Genomic DNA, 22393 nt, shown 5'->3' with positions numbered 1-22393 from the left:
TTAAGAGCCGCTTCAGAGCCCGTTGCGTTGTGCCGGTGTCCAGCGGGTACCTTTTGAGTGCGAAGGACACAAAACCTGGGGAAGCAGCAGACAGAAGACACGTGTCATGTCTGATCCCTTTTATATTGAAACCCCTTCTAGTTTCTGTAGTGTTCTGAGAGAATCTGTTAGCTTTGAAGTGGCTTATTTTTAATTTTAGAAATGGAATTTCTAGAACTGAACACGTTTTTAGGTTGACCTAACAAAGCAGAGGGATGCACTGCTGCAGAGGAAAGCCCAGCTGCTATTTTCTGTCACAGGATTTATTGTTGCTCGCACGTGCTTTTTCACAGCAGGAGCTGGCACGCGTACCTAGTGCAGAGAGGTGCTATGTGCACGGCATTGCTTGTCCTGGGGGTTAGGATAACCTTGTGGTCACTTGCTCTGCCAACCCTACCTTGCTATACTTCTGCATTGGCAGCCCTTCTTTCCGAAGCTTGATGCAGCTGTGCTCACGCTTTTCTCTAGCTGACACGTGTGTGTAGCCGCCGTTACACAGCGGTGTAACTGTGCTGTGCAGCGCGCTTTTATCTGCCCTCATCCTCTGAAGCTGCAGAGCCACCGCTTACAGATGTGCGTTTCAGCCGGGGTGGTACTTGATGCGTTCCCGCGTGTTTCAGCTTACCGTTCACAGCAGGTTTTGCAGCAGCAAACAAAAAACCTGACTATTGCCAAGACACCCCCTTCTCCTCAGTGACATCCTGGGAGCATCTCTTCCCTCCTCCTGCGTTACTTTCCTGGCTTTTTATTTATTTATATGCTCTCACAAGCCTGCATTGGTTAGCAAGAGTTTCTCAGTTCAGAAGACAGATTCTGAACTGAAATGCCTTCGTGCCAAGGCGCTCTGGTGTAGTGGGGCCAAGTGAACATCTCGGCTTCCTTGAGGAGGGCAGGATGGGGAGAATCCGGGGCCGCCGCTTTCAGGGGCAGCCGCTCTGTAGCGGGGAGGAAGACAAGCACCAGCTCTGTTCTCACCCTGGGCTCCAGTGAACCCGGAGTTGTCAGCCCATAGCAGGAGGGGAATGAGAAACGACCGAGGGACTGAAGGCGTGTGTCTGAGGCAGCAGGGAGAGGAAGCGAGGACACGGACAGAAAACCAAGTGACGCGCAGAAAGAAAATGAGTGCCCTCTTTCATGAATGGGCTTCTTATCCTGGGGACAAAACTAGATTCTTTATGCTGAAGGAGTATGGCAGTTTGTTTAAAACTAGATTTCATGATCACTTTGTTAATTTATTCATCCAGATAAGGGCCTACTTGTTGTTTTGATTTTGGTCTCTTGAGTAGATTTACATCTTATGTATAAGCAAAGGGTTCACTTACTTATTTTTTTAAATTGCTATCCACTAAAAATAGATTGAGAAATGTTATGGAATTGCTTTCTTTTGCACAATAGGCTTTTGGCAGGCTGTTAATGTGGTGGTAAAGCAAATAATGTCTCCTTGCCTGAGACAAACACTTGACATAAATCATTACGCTGTGTAAATGCCAGTCCCTTATTTTTTCTGGCGTACCCTGAAGGAAGCTAGTTTGTGCTCTTCGGAGGTGGGAACGCATTGCACAGTGACGAAGCAGACGGTGTTCCTGAGCAGCGATGTGTTGAGATGTGGAACATGCCTCTCGAGATCTGGAACGTGCCTCTCGGCGACGGGACTGTCGTGGGTGAGATCCAGCCTGGTTACAGATCAAAAGCAAGCCCTGGATGGCAGGAGATGGCTGAGGCTGATAAGTTGGTGTCAGGTCTGTGTAGGGTAGCTTTTTTAACACTTAAGGACTGTAAAGTCACCTTCCACTGATGTCATTTAAAGGTGGTAAGTGTAGAGGGAGAGGGGAGGGTCAGTGTCCTAGTCCTTGTAGGCGAAGATAGGTAATAGGTGCTTTCTTATCTAGAGGCTAAGAAGTTAGTGAGACTGCAACCACTGGGGATGTGGGAAACTCTTACTGCTGTAATCCTGCCATCTGCCAGATGCCTCCTCAGACCCTGCTGTTTTATCTACGTTTTTTTCCTCTTAACCCCATTCCATCCCTGCCCTCTTTTCCCAGGGCATTCAGACTCTGATAGGAATAGCCACTGTGTAAATGAGTCACCTGCATAAAATGAGAAGTGGAAAAGAACAAGTTTGGCTCAGACAAAGACAGAAGGTCGAGGGGGTCGTGGTCCCTGTGTGCGTATTTTGGGAACCAGACACTTGGAAGGGTGAGCATGTGAAAGGACGGTACTTGTACAAGAACAAGTGGATCTAAGTGAGATGGGGATAAACTCAGGCCTCCTTTTAGAAAAGGAGAGCGTTGGAGGAGGGATTTCTAGATCGTGCTTTCAGTCAGAGTCCTCGGGACAAAAACCTAACTGCTTCTCACGTGAAGCTCCCTTTTTAGGGAAGGGGAATATGTACAGCGTGTGATTGCAAGGGCTTGACCCAGATCCTGTGGTCCCTTTCAGTTCTGCGCATCTACGAACACTTATGTACAGGATAAAACCAAAAGTAAGTAGCTTAATCTTCCTTGTCACTGATCTCAAATGGTGCATAAACATACAAGCTGTCTGAGGCTCTGCAAGAGGGCCTGCCTGCTCTGTTCTCTGGGGACCTACCCGGGAAAATGGGGAAGGACATTCACATGTGCTGGCCAGAGCACCCAGCCCCTGGGCTCTGTGACCCAGAGCACTAAGGACAGCTTAACAAATCCACGCTGAACATGCTCCTGCCTTTGTCCTGCCAGGAGAGGATGGCTGGGTCTGCTGTTTCCCTGATTTTTAAGGGCCTGTCTCCAAAACCATTACCAGGACCTCATTCTGTGCAGTAGTGTGATGTTGATGTGGCTTTTGGGACAAACTGAAAACACCTGCAAAGAAGGTGGTGCTCAGAGTAGTGGTGGTCTGCGGAGAAGCTGCTGGTTTGTTGTGCCTGTCAGGGGTGTTGGACCCTTCCCACTCCCTTAAGTGGGAAAAATTAATTGCCTGCCATCCGCATGGCGTGTATTTCCTCTGAGACTTATATTCGGTTTCTTAGATTAAGCCAGGTGATGAACATTTTTCTAATTGATAAATAATGCATCTTCTTGATTAGGGGGGAAAAAAATCTCACTAGTCAGCCTAACCACGCTTTATCTAAATGATTGACCATCTCGGGGGTTTCACAGCTGTATCTCTCTTTTCTACGTGCTTTTTTGTTGATTTCTTAATAATGTGCATCTTCTGTTCTATTAGCTACTGTCATCTGTAGCTCTTTAAGAGGTAAAGGTACAGAAGATGTTGTCTAAGATCTTTTATTCTATTTGTTTCCTGTGCAGAATTAAATTGTACTTGGCTATCAAAGATTAATTTGCTATTGTGATTGTACAGTGCCTGGTATTATAAAAGCTTGGTCTGTGCTAGTGGAGATGTTTTAACGCTTTGTCAAAGACCAGGATGTCGTTCCTCCATGAGGCATGAATGCGAAGTGGATCTGGCTTCTTTTAAGAGCTTTAGCAGCCTGCAGAAATTAACTGGGACTGTTTATACAACGAGCGTATTAAGAAACAGGCTGTGACGTTATTTGGGTTTAGATGAGTTAGTGGTATATTACATTTCACAACAAAGCAGGTGAACACGGGACGGGGCCAGGCGGTTGTGCTGTTACAGCTGCGGTCCCTCTGCCCCGTGTGCTGTTGGTCACGGCACACAGAGGGTTATTTGCAGCTTCCTTCCGTCCCTTGTTGCTTAGAGGCTGGTAGGTCTCAGTACCTACCAGGTACTGATGGGCTACCAGGATTTACCAGGAGTGCTCGGATGTCGCCACGACTCATCTTTGTGTATCTGGTGTTCTGAAATGTCTGGAGGGCGTAAGAAAACTGCCTTGGCAGCTACGACTGTTGCGGAGCCGTGCCACGTAATCAAAAAGAGCTGTATTTCAGAAGAGAATGCTTTACTCTAATGTTTAGCCACATCTTCTGGTGTTCTCAAGCCTAAGAGCGGAGTTTAATAATAAGATAGCAGAAAAATATTATTACAGTAAAGAAGCATGTTCTCCTATGCACACTTAGAGTTTTCTCTCGCGCGTTCTCTAGGTCTGACTAGGAGGAGTCTGAAAGACAGACAAGGAGGAGTCTGAAAAAGGAAGGGAGGTGCCAAGACAGTCTGAAAGGATTTTAGTTATTTTTAGACCTGCAGCGATAAGATAGCCTCTAACTGTTGGGAAAGTGCAACCTGAAGTGACTTTATGTACTGTTATAACTGATAGGAGCATTTGTGGGGGTTGAATATGCAGAAGCAGAACTAACAAATACCCAACTAAGTGGCCTTTGCGTTAAATGTTTTAAAGTTGTGCTATTATTTTTTTTTTGTAAGACTTAAGGTAGACTTAAAGTCCATGAAATGTCTGCATTTAAGATAATTTTTCACTTTTCAGCTTTATCCTGTGTTTGGGATACTTACTGCTTATTAGCTATGTGAACGTATGAAGAAATAAAAACCTCCTTCCTGTGGTCTCCAGGAGCGAAAGTTGAAATAGCTACACAAAAACGCGTAGCATGATGATTTCATACCCAGGGGTTCATCAGTTCACGTTTTTTGCTTTGTACACAAGAGTTTGTATTTATGAACTTGGCTTAAATTCATGTCTTTGTTATATCCCCATTAAGTTCATGAGACAGGAATCAGCACAGGAGTTCAGATTTGATGTTGATGGACGGTCTGCAGCCATCCGACATGAACAGTTCTTGAGGATGTTTGAAGTGGCCTTGAGTTGTTTCTCGAGGTTGGCGTGTATCATCTGAAAGTTCTGTGGCATATTAAGTGTTTACTGGATGGATTACGTTGAGTTCATTTTTCTTGCTTTCACTTCCTTTAATTTTGGTAGCGATAACCTTTTTGTGTAAGGCTTAATTTACAAACTGTTCTCCTGTGTAGGACACAGCTTAGGCTATGGCTTTGTGAACTACGTTACTGCAAAAGATGCTGAACGAGCAATAAACACGCTGAATGGCCTCAGACTTCAGTCAAAAACTATCAAGGTAGGATGTACAGACTTTTCAGTTTTCTGTGAAAATGATGTTACAATAAACTTGTAATCCCTTTAGAGTGCTTCTTCATCCTGGTGGTGAGTTCTGTGTGCTGTCCAGCTGCAAACAGACTGGCTGGGGGAGCAGAGTAGTGAAATGAGCTGTTAAGTCACTTGGGTTTTGTAATGGCTTGATATTTAAAGATTGCTTATGTTGTTTCTTGTTTTTTTTGGTTGTTGTTGTTCCCACTGTTATTATAGAAGTAGCTAAGATCAAAAGCCTAACAGTGACTTGGAATGAATTCTTATGTCTCAAAGTTGATCTGTTTTAAATTGTTAATGCACATGCAATCCTCCTTGGATATAACATTACTTTATGTCCAGGAAATCACACCTGCTTAAATCATTTTTGTAACTTTCTCTATTAGCAGAAATTAAGATAGAAAGCTGCACTGCAGCTGATAAATTTTCTGACTCAAAAAATAGACTGACCGCACAAGTTCTTGGTGTGAGCTGTGGTAACTGATAGGTCCACTATTGAATTCCGAGCTTTGGACAGGGATTCTTCAACATAACGGGTATGTTGGAAACACTGGTCTATTGCTGGCTTTTTATAGCAGTGCTGTTTTTTTGTTTATTTGTCGGATGAACCTAAGAGCCATAGAGTTGTACAGGAGCGTGATTTTTCTTTCCTTTCTGGTAATTTTCCTCTACCCGTTTACCTCTTCTGAACTACAATAAATGCCTGCACTGTTTAGTGAGGAATAAATACAAGTGACTTATGACAAAATAAGCTACTCTTTCAATTTAAACCCTGAACATATCCTCTTTTAATTATTAACCTTTTTTAAGGTTTCCTATGCTCGTCCAAGTTCTGAAGTGATCAAGGATGCTAATTTATATATTAGTGGACTACCGAGGTCAATGACACAGAAAGATGTAGAAGATATGTTTTCACGTTTTGGACGCATCATCAACTCACGTGTGCTTGTGGATCAAACCACAGGTGAGTTCTATTGCATTAGCTAGACAAACCTGTACTGTACGGCATGTTTTGTCTCTCTTCAGGGACTAGCAGCTCCTAAACTAATTTAACTATCACAAACTAACCATGGCACCACTGAAATAATTTCAATGGGCTGTCCTTTTCTAATGTGGGGTTGGTTTGTTTGTTTTATTCACACAGAATGACTCACATTGCTTCCTTTGCTAGGTTACAGTCTAAGCCTCATAATGTATTCCATGCTTTTATTGTCTGTTCTATCAGGCTAAACTGTTGATTTGCCAAATTTCCTCTTGCTCTGACACTTCATGTGAGTATAGTGTGCCTGGGCAATCTGCTTGTAATTTGAAGGTATAAAGTTAACTCTGCACAAATGCAGCTGCTACTCACAGGTGAATTCCTGGCCATAGTCAAATATTTAAAAAGAAAAATACCAGTGTGTTTTGTTTTTCATACCAACTTGGAATTCACTGATAAAATTTCTTGATATTTTAAAAACATTTGAGGTGTCTTATCCTCTGGTTACTGCTAACCAGAAGAATAAGCTTCATGCACAAATTAATACCTTCTTGAATTCTCTGAATGCATTATGCTTTCAGAGCATAAAAAAACCAAACTCTGAAGTAAAAACAAGTTGCTTTGTTAAGTACTCGCCTCAGGAGAAAACCAATGTTTTTTACAAAGGATTTCCTTTATAATGTTAATTCTGACTTGGTGTTACAATGTGTTTTGACAGTTTTAATTTCTTATGTAATTATTTGAAACAGCTATACTGTGTAGTATGACTTATCCTGCAACCTTAGGTGTTGTTTTTTTTTCCAGCAGCCCATTTTTCATATATGAATTTTGAATTATGAATTACGTATGAATTATGCATGTGCTATATTAGTGCAATGATGAATGTGGAATTACTAGAATTAGATTAACATTTATACACAGTAGCATGTACTTTCACGTACATGAGTTGAGCAGCAGCTTTCAAGCTGTGTGAGGAGCAGCAGCTTTGATACTCTGAAGAATCCACTGTAATTTAGAGTAGGTCATGAGCAACTTTTGGTGAGATTCATCTGACTAAATGTAAAAGTCTACAGTGTAAGTATCTCCATTGGAACCAGTTTCCTGTGTAGGCACCTACTTAGTGTTTTGATTTGATCAGGTGGATTGCCCTGTAAATGTGATTGCATGTAAAAGTCTGAGGCGACTAAAGGAGATCTGGGTACCAACATTGCAGGCACTTCAACACTGGATGAGGGAATCCGATCCTTCCTATTCTAGGCAGAGAAGAACTCATTTTGGGTAACTGGCATCCATATGGCTCTGTCTCTCTGAGCTAGTTACCTGGATCACAACTATAGGTAGAAGCAAGAACAAGGCTTTATGAACGCAGAAAACATATTCATAAAAGTGTCCAAAAGAGTCACCATTCTGTGGTTGCCAGTGGAGTCGAGATAGCTAGCATCTCTCTCTGACAGGGCTATAAGATGAGATGACAGAAGCCACACAATCAGAATGTTTCCAGGAATAATACAGTTTTTATTGAGTGTGCTGGGGCATGATGCTGTCTAATTCCCTCAGCTCGGAGGATACACAGCTTGCTTACAGAACCTTAATTATGTATTGTTTGAAGAATGTATTCTGTTTACACTGTGAAGCTCAATTATGCATGCATAGCCTAGGTTTCCTTTCCCTTCAAGAACGAAGCCATTCCTTTGGCTTTAAAAATCTGCGTTTCATATCTGGATCTGGGCCCAACTGGGACAAAGTTTCCTTTGTGCTTTCAGATATTCCTTCAGCAGAGGTTGTTCTCCAACTTTTGAGACTTAATACTATATTTTAAATGAAAACTCTGATAAATCAGGTGAGAAGTGCTAAGGTGAACAGCATGGAAGTGGAGAAGCAATCACATTGCCAGGCTTTGGGGTAGCCCTTGCTGCCATCCTGCGCCTCTGCAGCACGGGGCACAGAAAGACCTGTACTGGAGCACGTCATCTGACCGGCTCTGATTTGAGCTGGTCTGGGCCAGTCTCCTGTTTTGAAAGTAATCACCAAGAAATCCGGATCTGGTATAACTTACAGGTAGACTGCGTTCCAGGTGACATTAGGAATACCACTTGCATGGGTGGTGCTAGCCACAGGGTGGCTTCTGCAAACACATCTTCCACCATTGTTCTGCAGATGTTCTCTTCAGAAAGTGCAGTGACTTAGGAAGCAGGCTTTTTCTGTGTGTGTGACTGCATACCTGACGGCGTTCAGTAAATGAGACGAGTTGCTGTTTATGGAAGTTCTCCCAGTGCCCCAGAAGAAAGCACGCCCTTCCTATAGGCCCTTCGAGGGGCATTGTAGACGATGGGTTCCCTTCAGCTTGTTTGCCACATGACCAGGGTTTTGTCCTGCTGTATTTCCTTCTCTAAAATTGCAGGAAGTAATGCCCAGTTGCCTTGGAAACAACTTTGTAATTTATAATAAGTTGAAATAACTTTTGAAGCTTTCTTTGAAGACAGCCCTGTGTGAGTGTCTAGTAGAGGCAATACGAAAATACTTGATACAGCCCTTTCTGAAGTAGAGTTGTCAAAGTCCTGGGATTATTTTATCCACAAAATCATCTGCTTTGGAATGCAATTCAAACAGAATGTACCCTTTTCACTTCACTGTGGAAGGCAGTATTTCCAGATTAGTCACAGATGAGAAGGGGAAGTAGGGGGGAAGATCTGCTAGGGTGTGACTTTTACCTTGATCAAAAAGCTAACAAAATCCAATGGCCAGTGTTGGGAAATAGAAACAGGATGCAAGTGTAATTGCTTCAATATAATTACAGAAGGAATAGGTAATTCTTACTCACTCAGTATTTAATGAATGAAAAATAAGGTACGTGCTAGCTAGAAGTAGTAAGTATAATGTAGATGAAAATGTGCTCTTTTTGTTACAGAAGGTTAAACTACTTTATTAGTTACGCCTTCATGCCATAGTCTGTGAACTGGAGTGTGTGTTAGCCTTGGAAAGCTGAAAACATTTGGAAAATGTTGTGTTTGCAAATGCTTTTTAGTGATACGGTGATGAAAGCTAAGGGGTTTTGTGATTCATTTTCTTTCAGTGGGATTCTTCTTTGAGGGGGGTATTAATTTAAAATCTTTTGGGGGGATAATGGAAATGGCATTTGATACTGGTTTTCTTGGAATATTACCGTATTGGATTTTTTGTTTTAGTACATTATAAGTGTTAGTCACTCTAGTAGTTATAGTTGAAATGAATGTTTTCATTTGTCTTTTGTTTCTTAATTTTGTGCTTTATTCTCTAGCTACTGAAGAACCATTAGTAAATGTAGAGAACTTGAAAGCTGTGACCGTAGAAACTTTTAACCTTTTTGTTTTTACATTCAAAATTATTTTGAGTTTATCCTGAACTTCATTTTTTTTTTTATTGGTTTGGTTAAAAGGTTTGTCCAGAGGGGTCGCATTTATCCGGTTTGACAAAAGGTCAGAAGCAGAAGAGGCAATTACAAATTTCAATGGTCACAAACCCCCAGGTTCCTCCGAACCCATTACAGTGAAGTTTGCAGCCAATCCTAACCAGAACAAAAATGTGGCACTGTTATCGCAGCTGTGTCATTCACCAGCTAGACGGTTTGGAGGGCCAGTTCATCACCAGGCGCAAAGATTCAGGTAGGTTAGGAAGAATAATGCATTTAAGGCTGTACTGCTATTCCCATGTCCATCTGGGAAACTGTACTCTTGCAGCTGTGCAGTAATCTCTTCGTTGCAGCATGTGTGAATGAATCCATAGTGCACTATGTGTCCTGCAGTGTTATGTAAATAAATTGTTGAATTAAAAGATGTTTAAAGTAAAATCTTACTTGTAAAACTTGCATTAAAGCTAATTACGTAAAGGTACATACACTAAGGTGTGCATTTCTACAATTGAGTGTATAGTGAGATAATCAAGTAGCACGTTCCAGATGGGTGTTCATAGATGCCTGTCTCAACAGATCCCCATTCTGTAGTCCATCTATCTGAATGTAGATACGATTTGGCAACTTAATTAAAGCTCTGAACCATTGGTTCCAGCAGGGGGGTGTCATTCTAAGTTAAGAAAACGATCTGATTAAGATTCTGTGGGTTTTCTACCTCCATCTTGAGCTGTGTGGTGTTGTTTCCTTAAGTCCTAAGTTCAGGAAGATTATTGGGTAATGGCAGCATACTGTCCGCTTCCAGAGCTGTGGAAGATCCTGTGCATTTTGCCTTTGAGATTTGCCTTAGTTGCTTTGAATTTGACTTGCCTTAGTTGCCTAGAGGAGGATGTTGATAGCTGGACTGTGCTCTGGAATATGCGTTATATTTACTATCTTGCAAACAATTAATTGGCTTCCTTTAATGAGGTGTGTTCATGGGGAGTTTCTGAGAGTAGTCTTGCCCTATTGAGGATTTATTTTTTATTTTTTTTTGTCCTCAGAGATGCCTCGTTAGCTCAGCAAAATCTGGACTAAAATGCTCAAGAAATCCTCTGCAGTACTTCTGTGCCAGTATTGCTGTGACCACAGCAGAGCTGTGCATTCTAGGAACAGTTAGGCATAATGTGTCTCCAGTGAGAATAAGTACTTACAGTCAGCTGTTGTCTTAGGAAAAATAAGAAGAAAAAAAACCCTTTACTGTAAGGGTGATTGAACCCTGGAACAGGTTGCCTGGAGAGCCTGGAGTGCCATCCTTGGAGATGTTCAACACCTGTCCAGCACAACCTGCTGTGGGTGCCCCTTGCCTCCAGCAGGGGGGTTACCAGGGGACCTCCAGAGGTCCAGGCCCTCTTCAAGTGTTGTGAGATTCTCTTCTACTGTAGCACAAGCAAGTTGAATGCAGGCAGCTCCTCAAATAAGAGTGTTTTACTGAAGCACTCACCCAGATCTCTACACTCAAACCTCCAAAGCCGCACCAATTAATGAAATTCAGCATTATTGGCAGTTAGGTGAACTGTTCCAAAACTTGCACATCTATCTGCTGTGTTGGCTAGAGGCTTCATGGTCCTAGGAAAATCTTGAGGTTTGTCTCGTGTTTTCAATCCTTAATATAATTGGGATGTGTTCATCATCATCCTTCCCCTTAAGTTTTAAGGTGCATCAGGATAAGCAGTGCAGATGGTATCTTTATTTTGAACGTGAATACTAATAACTTTAATTCTGTCGTGTAATGGTAATTAGTAAAACTGGTTAATGTGTTTGTTTATAGTTCAGGTGAAACTAAATCACGATGCCTGAGTTGTTCATCATTCTTTGTTGTACCATTAAGAGCAGTATTAATGTTATTAGTGTGCTTTTGCTAAGTTTCCACAGGCAAGGTTTTTCATGAGTGTTTTTTTCACAAGAGTAAAGAAAACATGGTGTTCCTGTTCCATTGCCTCTTTGGTAGCTCAGACTGTTCCCAGGGCTCATCTGTCGACATGTTCTGGTCACCTTCTGCTCCCAGCTCTAAGCTTGCTGGTGGAGATTTTTCAGTACCGCAGGTTGGCAGAGGTAATAATAGAGCAATTCTGGGTTACGGAGTACATTAGGTAGGAATTACGTAGGAATATATTATGGAGACAAGGTTAAGCTTCAGTAGTTGACTTCAAGACAAGAACAGTCCGTTTCTCTTAATGTCTTGTCACAGACTTGCAAGAACTGAAATGTTTCCTCCCCTCAGTCACATGTGCATGCACAGACACGTGCCCAATGCACCCGCCATTCCACAGCCCTGTTTTTTTCTTCCCATCTTTGGTGCTAACTGCAAGTCTTTTCTAGTGAGTCTTCCTTAAAGGATGCTGAACTTACTGAGTTACAGCTCTTCATACTGTGGTAAAACATAGAAACCTTGCCTTGGGCCAGGTCTAGTTTGTTTTCTGGAGTGAACACAGTATGATGAAAGGATTAGCTGCTTGCAGAGAGCTCAGTCTGTATAAATTACACTTGTGTTCACTGCCACATAGAGGCTGAATACTTTAAACTGGCATTTTGATTGCGCTCCATCTTGTTCCATCATACCTCTGTAAATCCAGGATTAAGCCTTTTGTATCTCTAATTTGTAATTATTAATTTCCTACAGATATCACTCAGACCCTCTGCTTAATGGTATCTTAATCCTTTCTAGTTCCTGTGGTGTTTATGGCTTATGGCTCACATCAGGAACTGGTCTTAATGTCCCGTCCTGCTGACATGCTGAGTTGGCCTCCTAAGTCTGGTACGTGGTCCAAAAGCCTCTCTGTTTCCATCCAGAACAGATGATGCTGCAACATGGAACTGTGCTTGGAGGGCAGATGAAAACATCTGGGCCAAATGTTTGGGTCTAAGCTTTCCTTAATTAAGCAGAGCAGAGGATCTCTAGGTGTTGAACACTGCTGAAGTTAAGGGCTGAACTTTGAAATTCTTGACCAAGGTCCCTCGATGTCGTACGCTTTCACAGTTCACTGGGGTTTTATGCTAGGAGAAGGGAAAGAAAACAAACCGAACAACAAAAAAATCTTGAAAATATTCCCAGGTTAGTGGTTTTTACTTCTAGACTTGTTCAGAGTTGGAGCCACTTCCCTCTCCTTGAACAGGAATACTTCTGTTGATATCAAAGCCTGTGGATTAGCTCCAGGGTGCCTGAAGGGGAATTGGTATTCCTTGATAATCCTCTGATCAAGGGGAAATGTAGTAAGTCTACGTTGTTTAGCCCCATGTTGTTAGACAATATAGAGGATTTTGTAGGTGTAAGGACCTTAAACCACAGAGGTTGGAATGGTTAGGAGTTCTGGTTCTGATGGCTAGGTAGCATTTACATCCAGTTTACAAACTCCTTGAAAACCTGGCACCAATGCTTGGACGGCTCCCAGGCATCTATTTTGTTTCACTTCAGTGAAGTGATCTTCGCATTTTCAATGGTAACCCAATTTGTAGCTTGGATGCATCTTACATGGATTGAGGACCACACAGAAGAGGACTTTGTCCAGAGTAGTGTTTCATCAAAGCTCTAGAAGAATGTGATGCTGAAAGCCATTATTTCAATTGGTGTTGCTGTATGAAATTTGGCTGTTGGTTTAAATACGCTGTTAACCTCAGAATTAAAGTTCATATCAATGAATTATCAACAAGACCAGTTTCATGCACAGTAGATCTTCCTATCTGTAGTGGGATATAAAAAAAGTTATGGAAAAACAATGGATGTGACCAGTATCAGTTTGGTTTAACTCCTGTTATTTGTGGAATGATTCAAAAGGAAAAAAAAAAAGCCAAGCTTATTTTAAAGGGCAACATAGGCTAATATTAAAAATTTCATTCCTGCTAACTGCCGTTATACAAGCAGTGGGATTTCTCCCACCTGCGATGCTGTATATAGTTGTTCTCAGATTGCAGTGAGAAGAATTCAGCAAAAAGAATTTATAGGGACTTCCGTGGAACTAGAAATAGTTTTAGTTTAAGAATGTCACTTGAGATAATGTGCTCTAGCATGTTTAAAATGATTCCTGTATTAAATGAGTTAGTCTCTTTCATAAGAGTAGAGCAAAGGAGCATTCGTATAAATGAGAAGCCTACAAAGTAAAAGCTTACAAATAAAAAATATTAACACTGTGTTGATGCTTAATGTTACGAGTTGTTGGAGGTTTGACTTAAAAGAACCAGCCATAGATAACGTCTTTTACAGATGCTTGGGGAGGGTTGGAAAAGCAATATGAGGGAGATGATATAAAAATATAATAAAAATGAGGATACCAGCAAAAATTACAAGGCTGAGGTTATCCAAATAACAATATTAATGAAGTATTTTTATTTTTCTCTGAAGTGTCTCGCATCTGTGCGAACTTAAGTATTACCTATTTAAGTCAGACTTAGCCTTTTCAACATTCTTAATAAGATGACCCTTGGAAAGCTATACTTAAATGTGCTGTGTCAAAAAAACCTCTTCCTGTAGGGCAACGAGGTACTGCGTGTCCGCTGCTCTTTGCCAGGCTGGGTCCGGGCCGTTACCCCAGGCTGCTGCGAGATCTCCTGGCTCCCGTCTTGTGCAGGCTGTTAGTCCAGGGTAAGCAGAGACGTAGCAGGTCAGCTGAATCGCAGCAGGAGCTCTACTCCTTGCGTGAGTGTTGGCACCAATGACAGAGGGCTGTGACACTGGCCTCTGTGATGCTACTGGCTGGGTGCACGTCTAAATCTAGGCTTCTTCATAGGTCTAGTGCGGTAGCACGCTTCCTGACACTTCTGCAGGTTCTTTTGATAGTTGCCTTTTAACCAACCAGAAACTCCTGTGAAAGATTTTTATTTTTAAGTATATTTGCAAAGTATAGTTTCATTTTAGAGTCAAGTTAGATCTGGTTAAGAGGGATTGAGCTGTGGCATTTCCTATGGTGGTGGTGTTTGGTGTCTTTTTTTTTTTAAGTGCCTTTTCAAGTCTTTTAGGGGTGTCCCTACCCTCTTTTTTTAATAAACCTGAAACAGTTTTGCAAGTCAAAAGCTGAAAGAGGAGAATGTTTGAAAATTAATGAAAAATTAGTGTCCTCAAAGAAGAGAGGAACTTGCTATTTTAAATCATTTTGCATGTAGTAGGTATATTAGATTTATTGTCTGCCAGCTTTCTACCCCCAACACTTCTGCTGCAGTTGTCTTCAGTTCTTGATGACCTGTTGATCTGGGCTTGTGGGCAGAGCGTGAGGCTTCATAGTGGGCAGGTTCAGCCCTACACTGTCTGCTGGAACCAACATCACGCAGTTCTGAGCTTAGTGATTTTTCTGCTCCCTGTATACATGTGAACAAGAACCCAAGACTGGTGATCTGTTGAGATGAACGTTTTCCAGATAAGAATTAAGATAAATAGATCATTACTCAAATAAAGAAGTTACAGAGCTAAAGGTGTCTGGGGAAAAAAAAACAAGTGTGTGAAGCATGCAAACACAGGAACATCTTCATATAAAAGCAAAATGCATACTCGGTAGATAAGATGTCACAATCATCAAATCACATGGGGTTAGCACGTTGCATTCACATTCTGATACTCTTAACTGCTTTTTCAGTTTTACTATAGTACAAGGATTCCCAAACTTGGATTTGCTCGGGGCTGGCCAACAATGGCAGCAGCAGTGAGTATGTGCAGCATGAGCTCAGGTGTGTCCGCACTGTGCTCTAGAAACACCAGCACCAGGCAGGGAGCTGCGCTGCAGCCTGGCTGAGCCGCGGCAGCTCTCCTGGCCCCAGGCGGCCAGCAGAAGCTACAGTGCAAAGGAGGGGAAGGTGTCTGTACCAGCAGGCTCCCTCTGGGTACAGGAGGGTCTGTTCGCTCAGGTGTCCAAAGAAGTGAGCTCTCCTGGAGCACCAGGGAGCCTGGGCTGGGGGAGATGACCTAGTGGTTCTCTTGTATGGGTGCACCCACCTAAGCACCACACTGACTGTGAGCTGACTTCCCTGCCTCTATGTGTGTGCTGCTGCAGCTCTGCTCCCCTTCCTTCTCATTCACGTTGCCTTGAGCCCTCTCCTCTCTGTAAAGGCAAGAGCAGCTCCTGTCTTGATGCAGGGCAAGAAGAAGTCAGTGGGGAAGTGCTTGGCACTGAATGCGGTGTTCACTGCCCAGATATCCATTCCCTGTTTTCTCCAGGTCAGCAGAGAATCAGGAACTGCCACCGCCATGTTCTTGGCAGAGAGCAGCACGTGTACCGCATTTAAGTGGTTTGCATATCACCAGTGGTACACCACAGTTTGGGAACCCCTGGTATAGTATAATTATATTTCTACAATCATGTGACCTCACATTTTTAAATAATACACGAGCAAAAGGGATCCAACTGAGGTTTTCTACTTTAAATTTCACATTTCCTGACCCTTGAGTGCTTAGCTGTGCAACCATAATACTGCATTAAAATATTCTAAAGCTTTGAATTTCTAGGATGGAGACCAATGAAATGAGAATTAGATATGTGGGTTATAGGAGAAAAGAAAATAATGCAAAGCAAGACATAGAAAGGAAAATTATTTGCTTTTGGGTAATCAAAATTACTGCTGGGCTACTAAGCTGGGGGCTAGATTTAGGAAGAGGAGGTAGGTGATTTTAAAAAGTCCAATTCAGTAAAGTCAGATGAGTTTTCAGAGTATGAAGTTGGTGTCAAATGAATAAGAAGAAAACCAGAAATACTTGAATTTTAAAACTGTATACTTTAAAGTGATTCACTATTTTCATATTCGAAAGCTACTGCAGTTAGATTATCTGCATAACTGGTGTTAAGGAATCATAAACCAAAATTTAAATTCTGTAGCTAGAAATGTGGGGCATCCCAGCTACTGAGAGCTGACTGAGGAAGTGCTAATGTTTCCTTGGCTACCTAATAGCTGAGAGCGTGCATGCCTGTGGCTTCCTTGGTAGCCTGCTGGTATTGGGAATGTTTGCCTGCACCTGCTGCCTTATGGTGGAGAAGGGAGTAGAAGGGAGTTTTCTTCTGTTCCGCAGAAAGAAATTGAAATTAATACACACACAAACTCCTAAAAGAAACCCAAAGAAAACCCTTAACTTAGGAGTTCCCAATGTGCTATTGTAGAGGCAAGAAAAGAAGGCTTACTGGATGCAGCCCCCTTGAGCAAAATAAGTGGGAGAGGGTGGCTTGAAGCAAGCTGGGGCCTCTGGGGAGGTGTTGCCTGTTACTTCACATTTGAGCAATTCTGCATTGATGCCACGGAACACTCTTAACAGCCTAGATGAGTTTCAAAGATCAGTCTGGGTCCCCTGTGAAGGTGATTACATAACCTTGCAACTGTTCTGTGGCCTGCCTATTTCTAATTATAGTTCCCTGTTGATAAAGAAACGTACTTGGAATACTTAACTTTTTTTTTTTTTCCTGGCAGCTGTCAATTTGGTTTATTGTTAATTTGAATGGGTAAACATTTTTCTGGCAGTTTTGATGTCCATGTAGAAAATATTCATTCTCAGTTGCTTCCCATTCAAGTTAATTTGCTTAATTGAATTGAACTTTTTACATGAAATATTGTGCTTTTTATTTGCTAGGTTCTCTCCTATGGGTGTAGATCACATGAGTGGGCTTTCTGGTGTAAATGTTCCAGGAAACGCATCTTCTGGCTGGTGTATCTTCATCTACAACCTTGGTCAAGATGCTGATGAGGGAATCCTCTGGCAGATGTTTGGCCCCTTTGGTGCGGTTACCAATGTGAAAGTTATTCGAGATTTCAACACCAACAAGTGCAAAGGTTTTGGTTTTGTGACCATGACAAACTATGAAGAAGCTGCAATGGCCATAGCAAGTCTTAATGGCTACCGCCTGGGGGACAAAATCTTACAGGTTTCCTTCAAAACCAACAAGTCCCACAAATAACTTGCTCGTGCTTTTTGTATGGAATAGATAATTGAGTGACAGAAGTTGAAACATTTTTGTTAGTGTAAAACTCATTTTGCGCCAATTTTCACAAGTGTTTGTCTTAGTCTAAATGAGAAGTGAAAAAGGTTTTATATTCTGGGATGCAACTGACATGTTCAAATGTTTGAAATCCCACAATGTTAGACCAATTTTAAGTTACTTTAAGTTATTTCATTTAAAACATGTTAAAAAAAAATCCCCTGAAATCTTAAGTAGATTGCATTTAACTAGACCCTCTGGATGGTGGTAAAATTGAAGCATGCTTTCACTTATGAGACTAACATTTGTTCCATTGAATGTTGTCTGCAAAAACTGGAATCTTTTTAAACCTATCAGGCTGAATTAATTAATTTTTCTTGTTTTCATGTTGTTGTTTTTCCTACCCGTTCCCCTGACCTTCTTTACCCCAGACTCACTAGTATGGAAGAAAAGTTGAGAAATACTAATGTTTTAGTTGACAGTAAATTTGCTTTATCAATTAATATTCATTGCTACATATAGTTGAGGATTAGGCTTTCTAAAGTCAAGGTCTTGTAAGTAGTAGCATGCCAGCATAACTTTTAACACCATTGATGAGGTAAGTTGCACACTGAGCAGTGGCCAAGTTGTCAAATTCAAAGGTTTTAGAAACATTACTTTTAAAGCCCACTTTCTAATAGGAATGGACCAAAGAGTTTCAAAGAAACTCCGGGAAGATTTCAGAGTCAAAATGAAACTCCAAAAAAGTGTGAATATATGTTGCTACTTTATCAAACTGAATCTCTTCTGTCCAAATATTTAATGCATGGTGCACTACTTACTGGTACATTATAACGCAGCAAGATACTCATTTTCAAAGATCATTATAGTCTGAATTCCTTTGGTAGTTCTGTTTTGTAAAGAAAAAAACATTTATAAACATTTGAGCATTGTATTTCTCGCATCCCTTCTAATGAGTGCTAGATTTTTCTATTTTAATAGGATTTTGTTTTGACAACTAGCTTTACTTATTGAACACTCAGCAGAAAAGTACTTACGACTTGCAAGTTAGATATTAACAAAAAAAACCCTTTGATTTGTAGATTTAAAGATTAATCCCCCAAGTTTTCTGCAGACTGCCTTGAAACTTTGAGTTGTTCTGTTTCTGTTAATTTTCTTTTGCTTTTTTGTGTTTTTTGTTTGTTTTTACTTTTGCATTTAAGAACATTAAATTTGATTTTGTTTTGCTCAAATTTTGTTTTGTTTTTTATTTTCTGTTATTTTTTTGCTAAGTATTGCACAAAGTGTCCAGCTTTCAAAGAGTGTTGTTTTAAAAGAACTGTAGTTCTTCTTTAAGAGTCTTAAGTTACTCCTTTGACAGATGAGTAGAAGAAAAAGGGTTGTGAAACGAGAGCACTACAATAAACCTGTCACATAGAAGCTACGTGCCACAGGCTGATGTAACCCTACAGGTGTTCTTTGGTAGGAAGCCCGAGGAGGAGGATTACTCTATCAGGTAAAGGCTGTGTAAGGATACTGTGCATGACTAGAGACTTAGCTTGGGCAGCTCTCAGGGCTGTTAGTTATGTTCAGTTGCCAAAAAATAGGGCAAATGCGAAAATTGGGTCAGTTCTATTGCAGTGTCTCTTTTTTGTGTGAACCTCTGCCAGTCCCAGTGCTTGTTTTTGCATTCCTGAGGCTGATCCGTGCTGTCTGCTTGTATCGTTTCCATCCCTAGCTGACCTTGCCTTACAATGGCAATTGCTTCTCTTCCCGCAACAGGACCAGCGGGCTTCTGCAGCCCTAAGAAGTCTGCATCAGCATCTCTGCACACCCCAGCTGGAGAGCAGCTGAGTTAGCTGCCCAGCTCCGTTCATTACCTTTAGCACTGTCTAGGAACAGCTGCTGCTATGTTTCTAGAACTGTCTGTGGCACGCTCGAAGGAATATGGATAGGCTTTGGCATAGCAAGCAGCCTCCCACTGCTTTTGAGCTTGTGTGCAATGAATTTGTGTTGTTCTACCATTACCATACTCTGCCTTGCCACTCCTGCTAGTCCTGTTCGCTCTGTCATCTTCTGAGACACCCGGGCAGCCTGAGATTTGGTACGGTATGGCGGCGGTCTGTAACACGGTGGCTGTGACCCAATGACTCCTCACCCCAAGCATGCTGTCTGCCAGCCACTTCTGGGCTGTCTATTCATATGTTTCCACTGATTTATCATTATTTATCACTTCAACAAATCCTTCTTTTCTGGTGTACAAGAAGAGATTCAGAAGCATGGTTGGGATTTCTCCCAAGTTACAACTGCATAGTACAGAGCACTGTTACTGTGTCCCATCACCTCTTAACCTCAATACTCCGATGTTCCACTGGAGTGAGTCTGAAATGGCTTCCAATATCCTGTAATTCTCTCTGGCCTTATTTCATGTAAGATCATTTTTCTAACTAAATGGGAGCTGCTGCTTTATTAGAGGATTTAGATTGAGATCAAACTTCCAACAAATGACACCCTGAATATGACTTTGCATCTACATTTATTACAGGCATGTATCAGCAGTGCCCTACTGTGAGCTCACCAACTGTCACATTTACTTATTTTAACTTTTCTTAGAGGCTTTTAGTGTCATCTGACTGCTTCCCTATCTTTCCATCTCCTATTCACTTGCTAAATAAGAGGGAAATGTGGGATTCTGTCAGTAGAGGTATGGCAATTTCTCTTTTAGGAAGCATCTGATCCCAGACGCCTTTGGTAGTTGATCTGAAAACAGCTACCAGGCAATTCACCTGGGCAGAGTGCAGCTCCTTGGGTCAGTAAAAAGGGAAAGAAATATCCTACTTAAATATCCTACTTAAATATCAAGAGCTGATGGTGGAAGAAGTGCATGGTCTGTTCATTGCACCATTCTCACAGTCAAGAAATACTTGGCAAAAGTAGTAAAAATCAAGAAAAAAGTGAATGTATTTATGATGCTTTTGGACCCAAGCAATAACCTATATATTGGATTAGTAAAGACAAAAGGAAACTTCGGGAAGTGGAAACTAAACTCCAGTACCAAGTAATCTGTCAACAATTTTTCTAACAGAAAGGTAAGAATAATTGGGTTGTCTTATCACATCATCTGGCATACCATTCTTCCAAGCTAACACCTGATTTTACCCATTTCCAAAGTGATTTTGTCTCCATAATCCTCAGGGAGTTAAGGGTTGAAAGGATGAAAACTGCAAGTGTTTTTTTTTTACTTATTTTGAGATACAGAAGTTCCTTTCTGTTGCTACGTCTATCTCTGGGCTTACAAGATCTTTGTCAAACAACGGGCCAGTCTCAAGGCAGAGTTTTGTTTACCTTTCTCATGAGATGCAGTAGGCTCAACAACGTAGAGAATACTCAAAAGTCTTGATTACCGGATTAGTACATGATGATCAGATTTTAAAGAACTGAATTTGATGGTCCATGCTGGCGATGTGCTACAGGGCACAGCTGCTAGAGGAGTGCTCTGGGGGCTTTGAGAAGCATCGCACAGTTCCTTGCTTCAGCAGGTTCAGGTATCTGTGACAACTCACAGTTGTCTATGCTGCTATTGCAGTGTTTTGTGTGTAGCTGTTGAAGAGGATTGTGGTGTCTCCGAGGCTGGTGTTGTGTTCCTGGTGCCAGGATTTCTGAAGGGATTAATCTGGATTTCATACACCTGCATTTTGGATGACACCACTTCCTTTATACACTTTGATCGGGTTTGCAAATATGACGACAAAGTGAGGTTTATCCACATCTCTTCAGGATAAAAAAAGGAGGGAGGCCTGGGGGCTGGATTTCTTCATCAATGCCATAGTCAGGGTACCCTCAGCTTGAGGATCTGCTGGCTAGGGATACAAAGGGGAAGCTTAGTGATGTATTGCCATGCTTCAGCTGGGCTCTGTCTTCAAATGGACCTGTTTGCTTCGCACTCAAAACTCATTTGCTCTTGTAAAAAGAACTTGTTCTGCATGTGGATGCTTAGCACTTCAGCAAAAAACAGCCTCTGCTTCTGTAGCTTTTTCCATTTGTCCGGGCAATGAGTCCCGCCAGGGTTTCACTTCGCTGGACGGCAGCCATCTCGTTTGCACCGCAAATCTTCACCTTTGAGCCTCGGCTTGGCCTCTGCGGCAATGAAAAGGCTCACTGAGTGAGGGCAGGATTGTACGTCGGGACTTGATCAGGCTTCAGGACTTTGTTAAGGCAAGCATCTTCAGAACCTTCAGGAAATCTTACCAGCTGAATGGCTGGTATTGTTGCTTCGGCACCTTTAGCTTTAGAATCTCTCATTTCCCTTTTGAAAGGGATGCTCTGCTTCCCTTCCCTTTCTTTGCATCTATCTATTTCTCCACTTTTTTTCGAATGCTTGTATCTGGCCATGCAGGAACCAGGCCAGTGCATGGCTGCAGAACACACTTCTGCTGGGGCTGCCGCCAGAGCTGCACAGGAGCGGTCTGCATTCCTCGCAGGACTGTGGAGTTTCACTCTAAAATGAGACAATGTCTAGTTCAGAGCAGAACTGACCTGGTGGTGGTTCAGACCACCTCAAAACTCTGAAGTTGTTTGGGGCTTTAGTTGTGTTACGCAGAATAAAAACAAAATTAAAAAAAAAAAGCATGTAAATACATATATATATTAAAAAGTATCAAAATTAAAATTCTCTGAAGGCTTTATTCAGACTACTCTATTCCAGCCTGTTGATTTATTGATAAATTCTTATTCCTGCTCAGTAACTTACACTTGCTTCCCAGATTTCCACTATGAATGGAATTCAGCCCTGTGCAGAAAGCTAGCCACAAGCCTAATCACCGTTCAAACCTTGTTAACCATTTGCAAATAGGGAAATTTCACAGTAAATACAGAAAAGGAAACTCTGATGTTGCTGTGCAGCTTATGTAAGCTGGAAGAGACGAATACAGTTCCTTCAAAAGAGGGGATGGCAACACCAGAAAAGCTATTAAACACGAGCAGAATCAAAGCAGCAGAGAGTTTCTAGTTTTTCTTGTGATTCCATTCTAGCCGATGTCTGTACACTGAAGTGCTGAGCTTTTGTTCTT

At 41.7% G+C, this 22393-nt stretch overlaps 1 protein-coding gene across 2 annotated transcripts in view; it reads left to right on the top strand.

Moving 5' to 3' along the window:
• The window catches only part of ELAVL1 (ELAV like RNA binding protein 1), a 44090-nt gene extending 22157 nt beyond the window's left edge, over window positions 1-21933 (top strand). Inside the window, exons 3-7 of one of the 2 annotated variants that reach the window (XM_035348368.1) lie at window positions 4924-5027; window positions 5867-6020; window positions 9451-9676; window positions 15602-15715; window positions 17000-21933. In XM_035348368.1, the coding sequence (XP_035204259.1) occupies window positions 4924-5027; window positions 5867-6020; window positions 9451-9676; window positions 15602-15715; window positions 17000-17324 (923 nt within the window). In that variant the 3' untranslated portion in view covers window positions 17325-21933. The remainder of the gene's footprint in view (window positions 1-4923; window positions 5028-5866; window positions 6021-9450; window positions 9677-15601; window positions 15716-16999) is intronic. The other variant, XM_035348369.1, reaches the window with a different exon arrangement.
• Window positions 21934-22393: the final 460 nt, after the last annotated feature.

The sequence above is a fragment of the Oxyura jamaicensis genome, chromosome 28, assembly GCF_011077185.1.
Source record: "Oxyura jamaicensis isolate SHBP4307 breed ruddy duck chromosome 28, BPBGC_Ojam_1.0, whole genome shotgun sequence".
In the NCBI taxonomy this organism is placed as follows: domain Eukaryota; kingdom Metazoa; phylum Chordata; class Aves; order Anseriformes; family Anatidae; genus Oxyura; species Oxyura jamaicensis.
The sequence above is the reverse complement of the archived record's forward strand: the minus strand, read 5'-3'. Positions and strand labels throughout refer to the sequence as shown.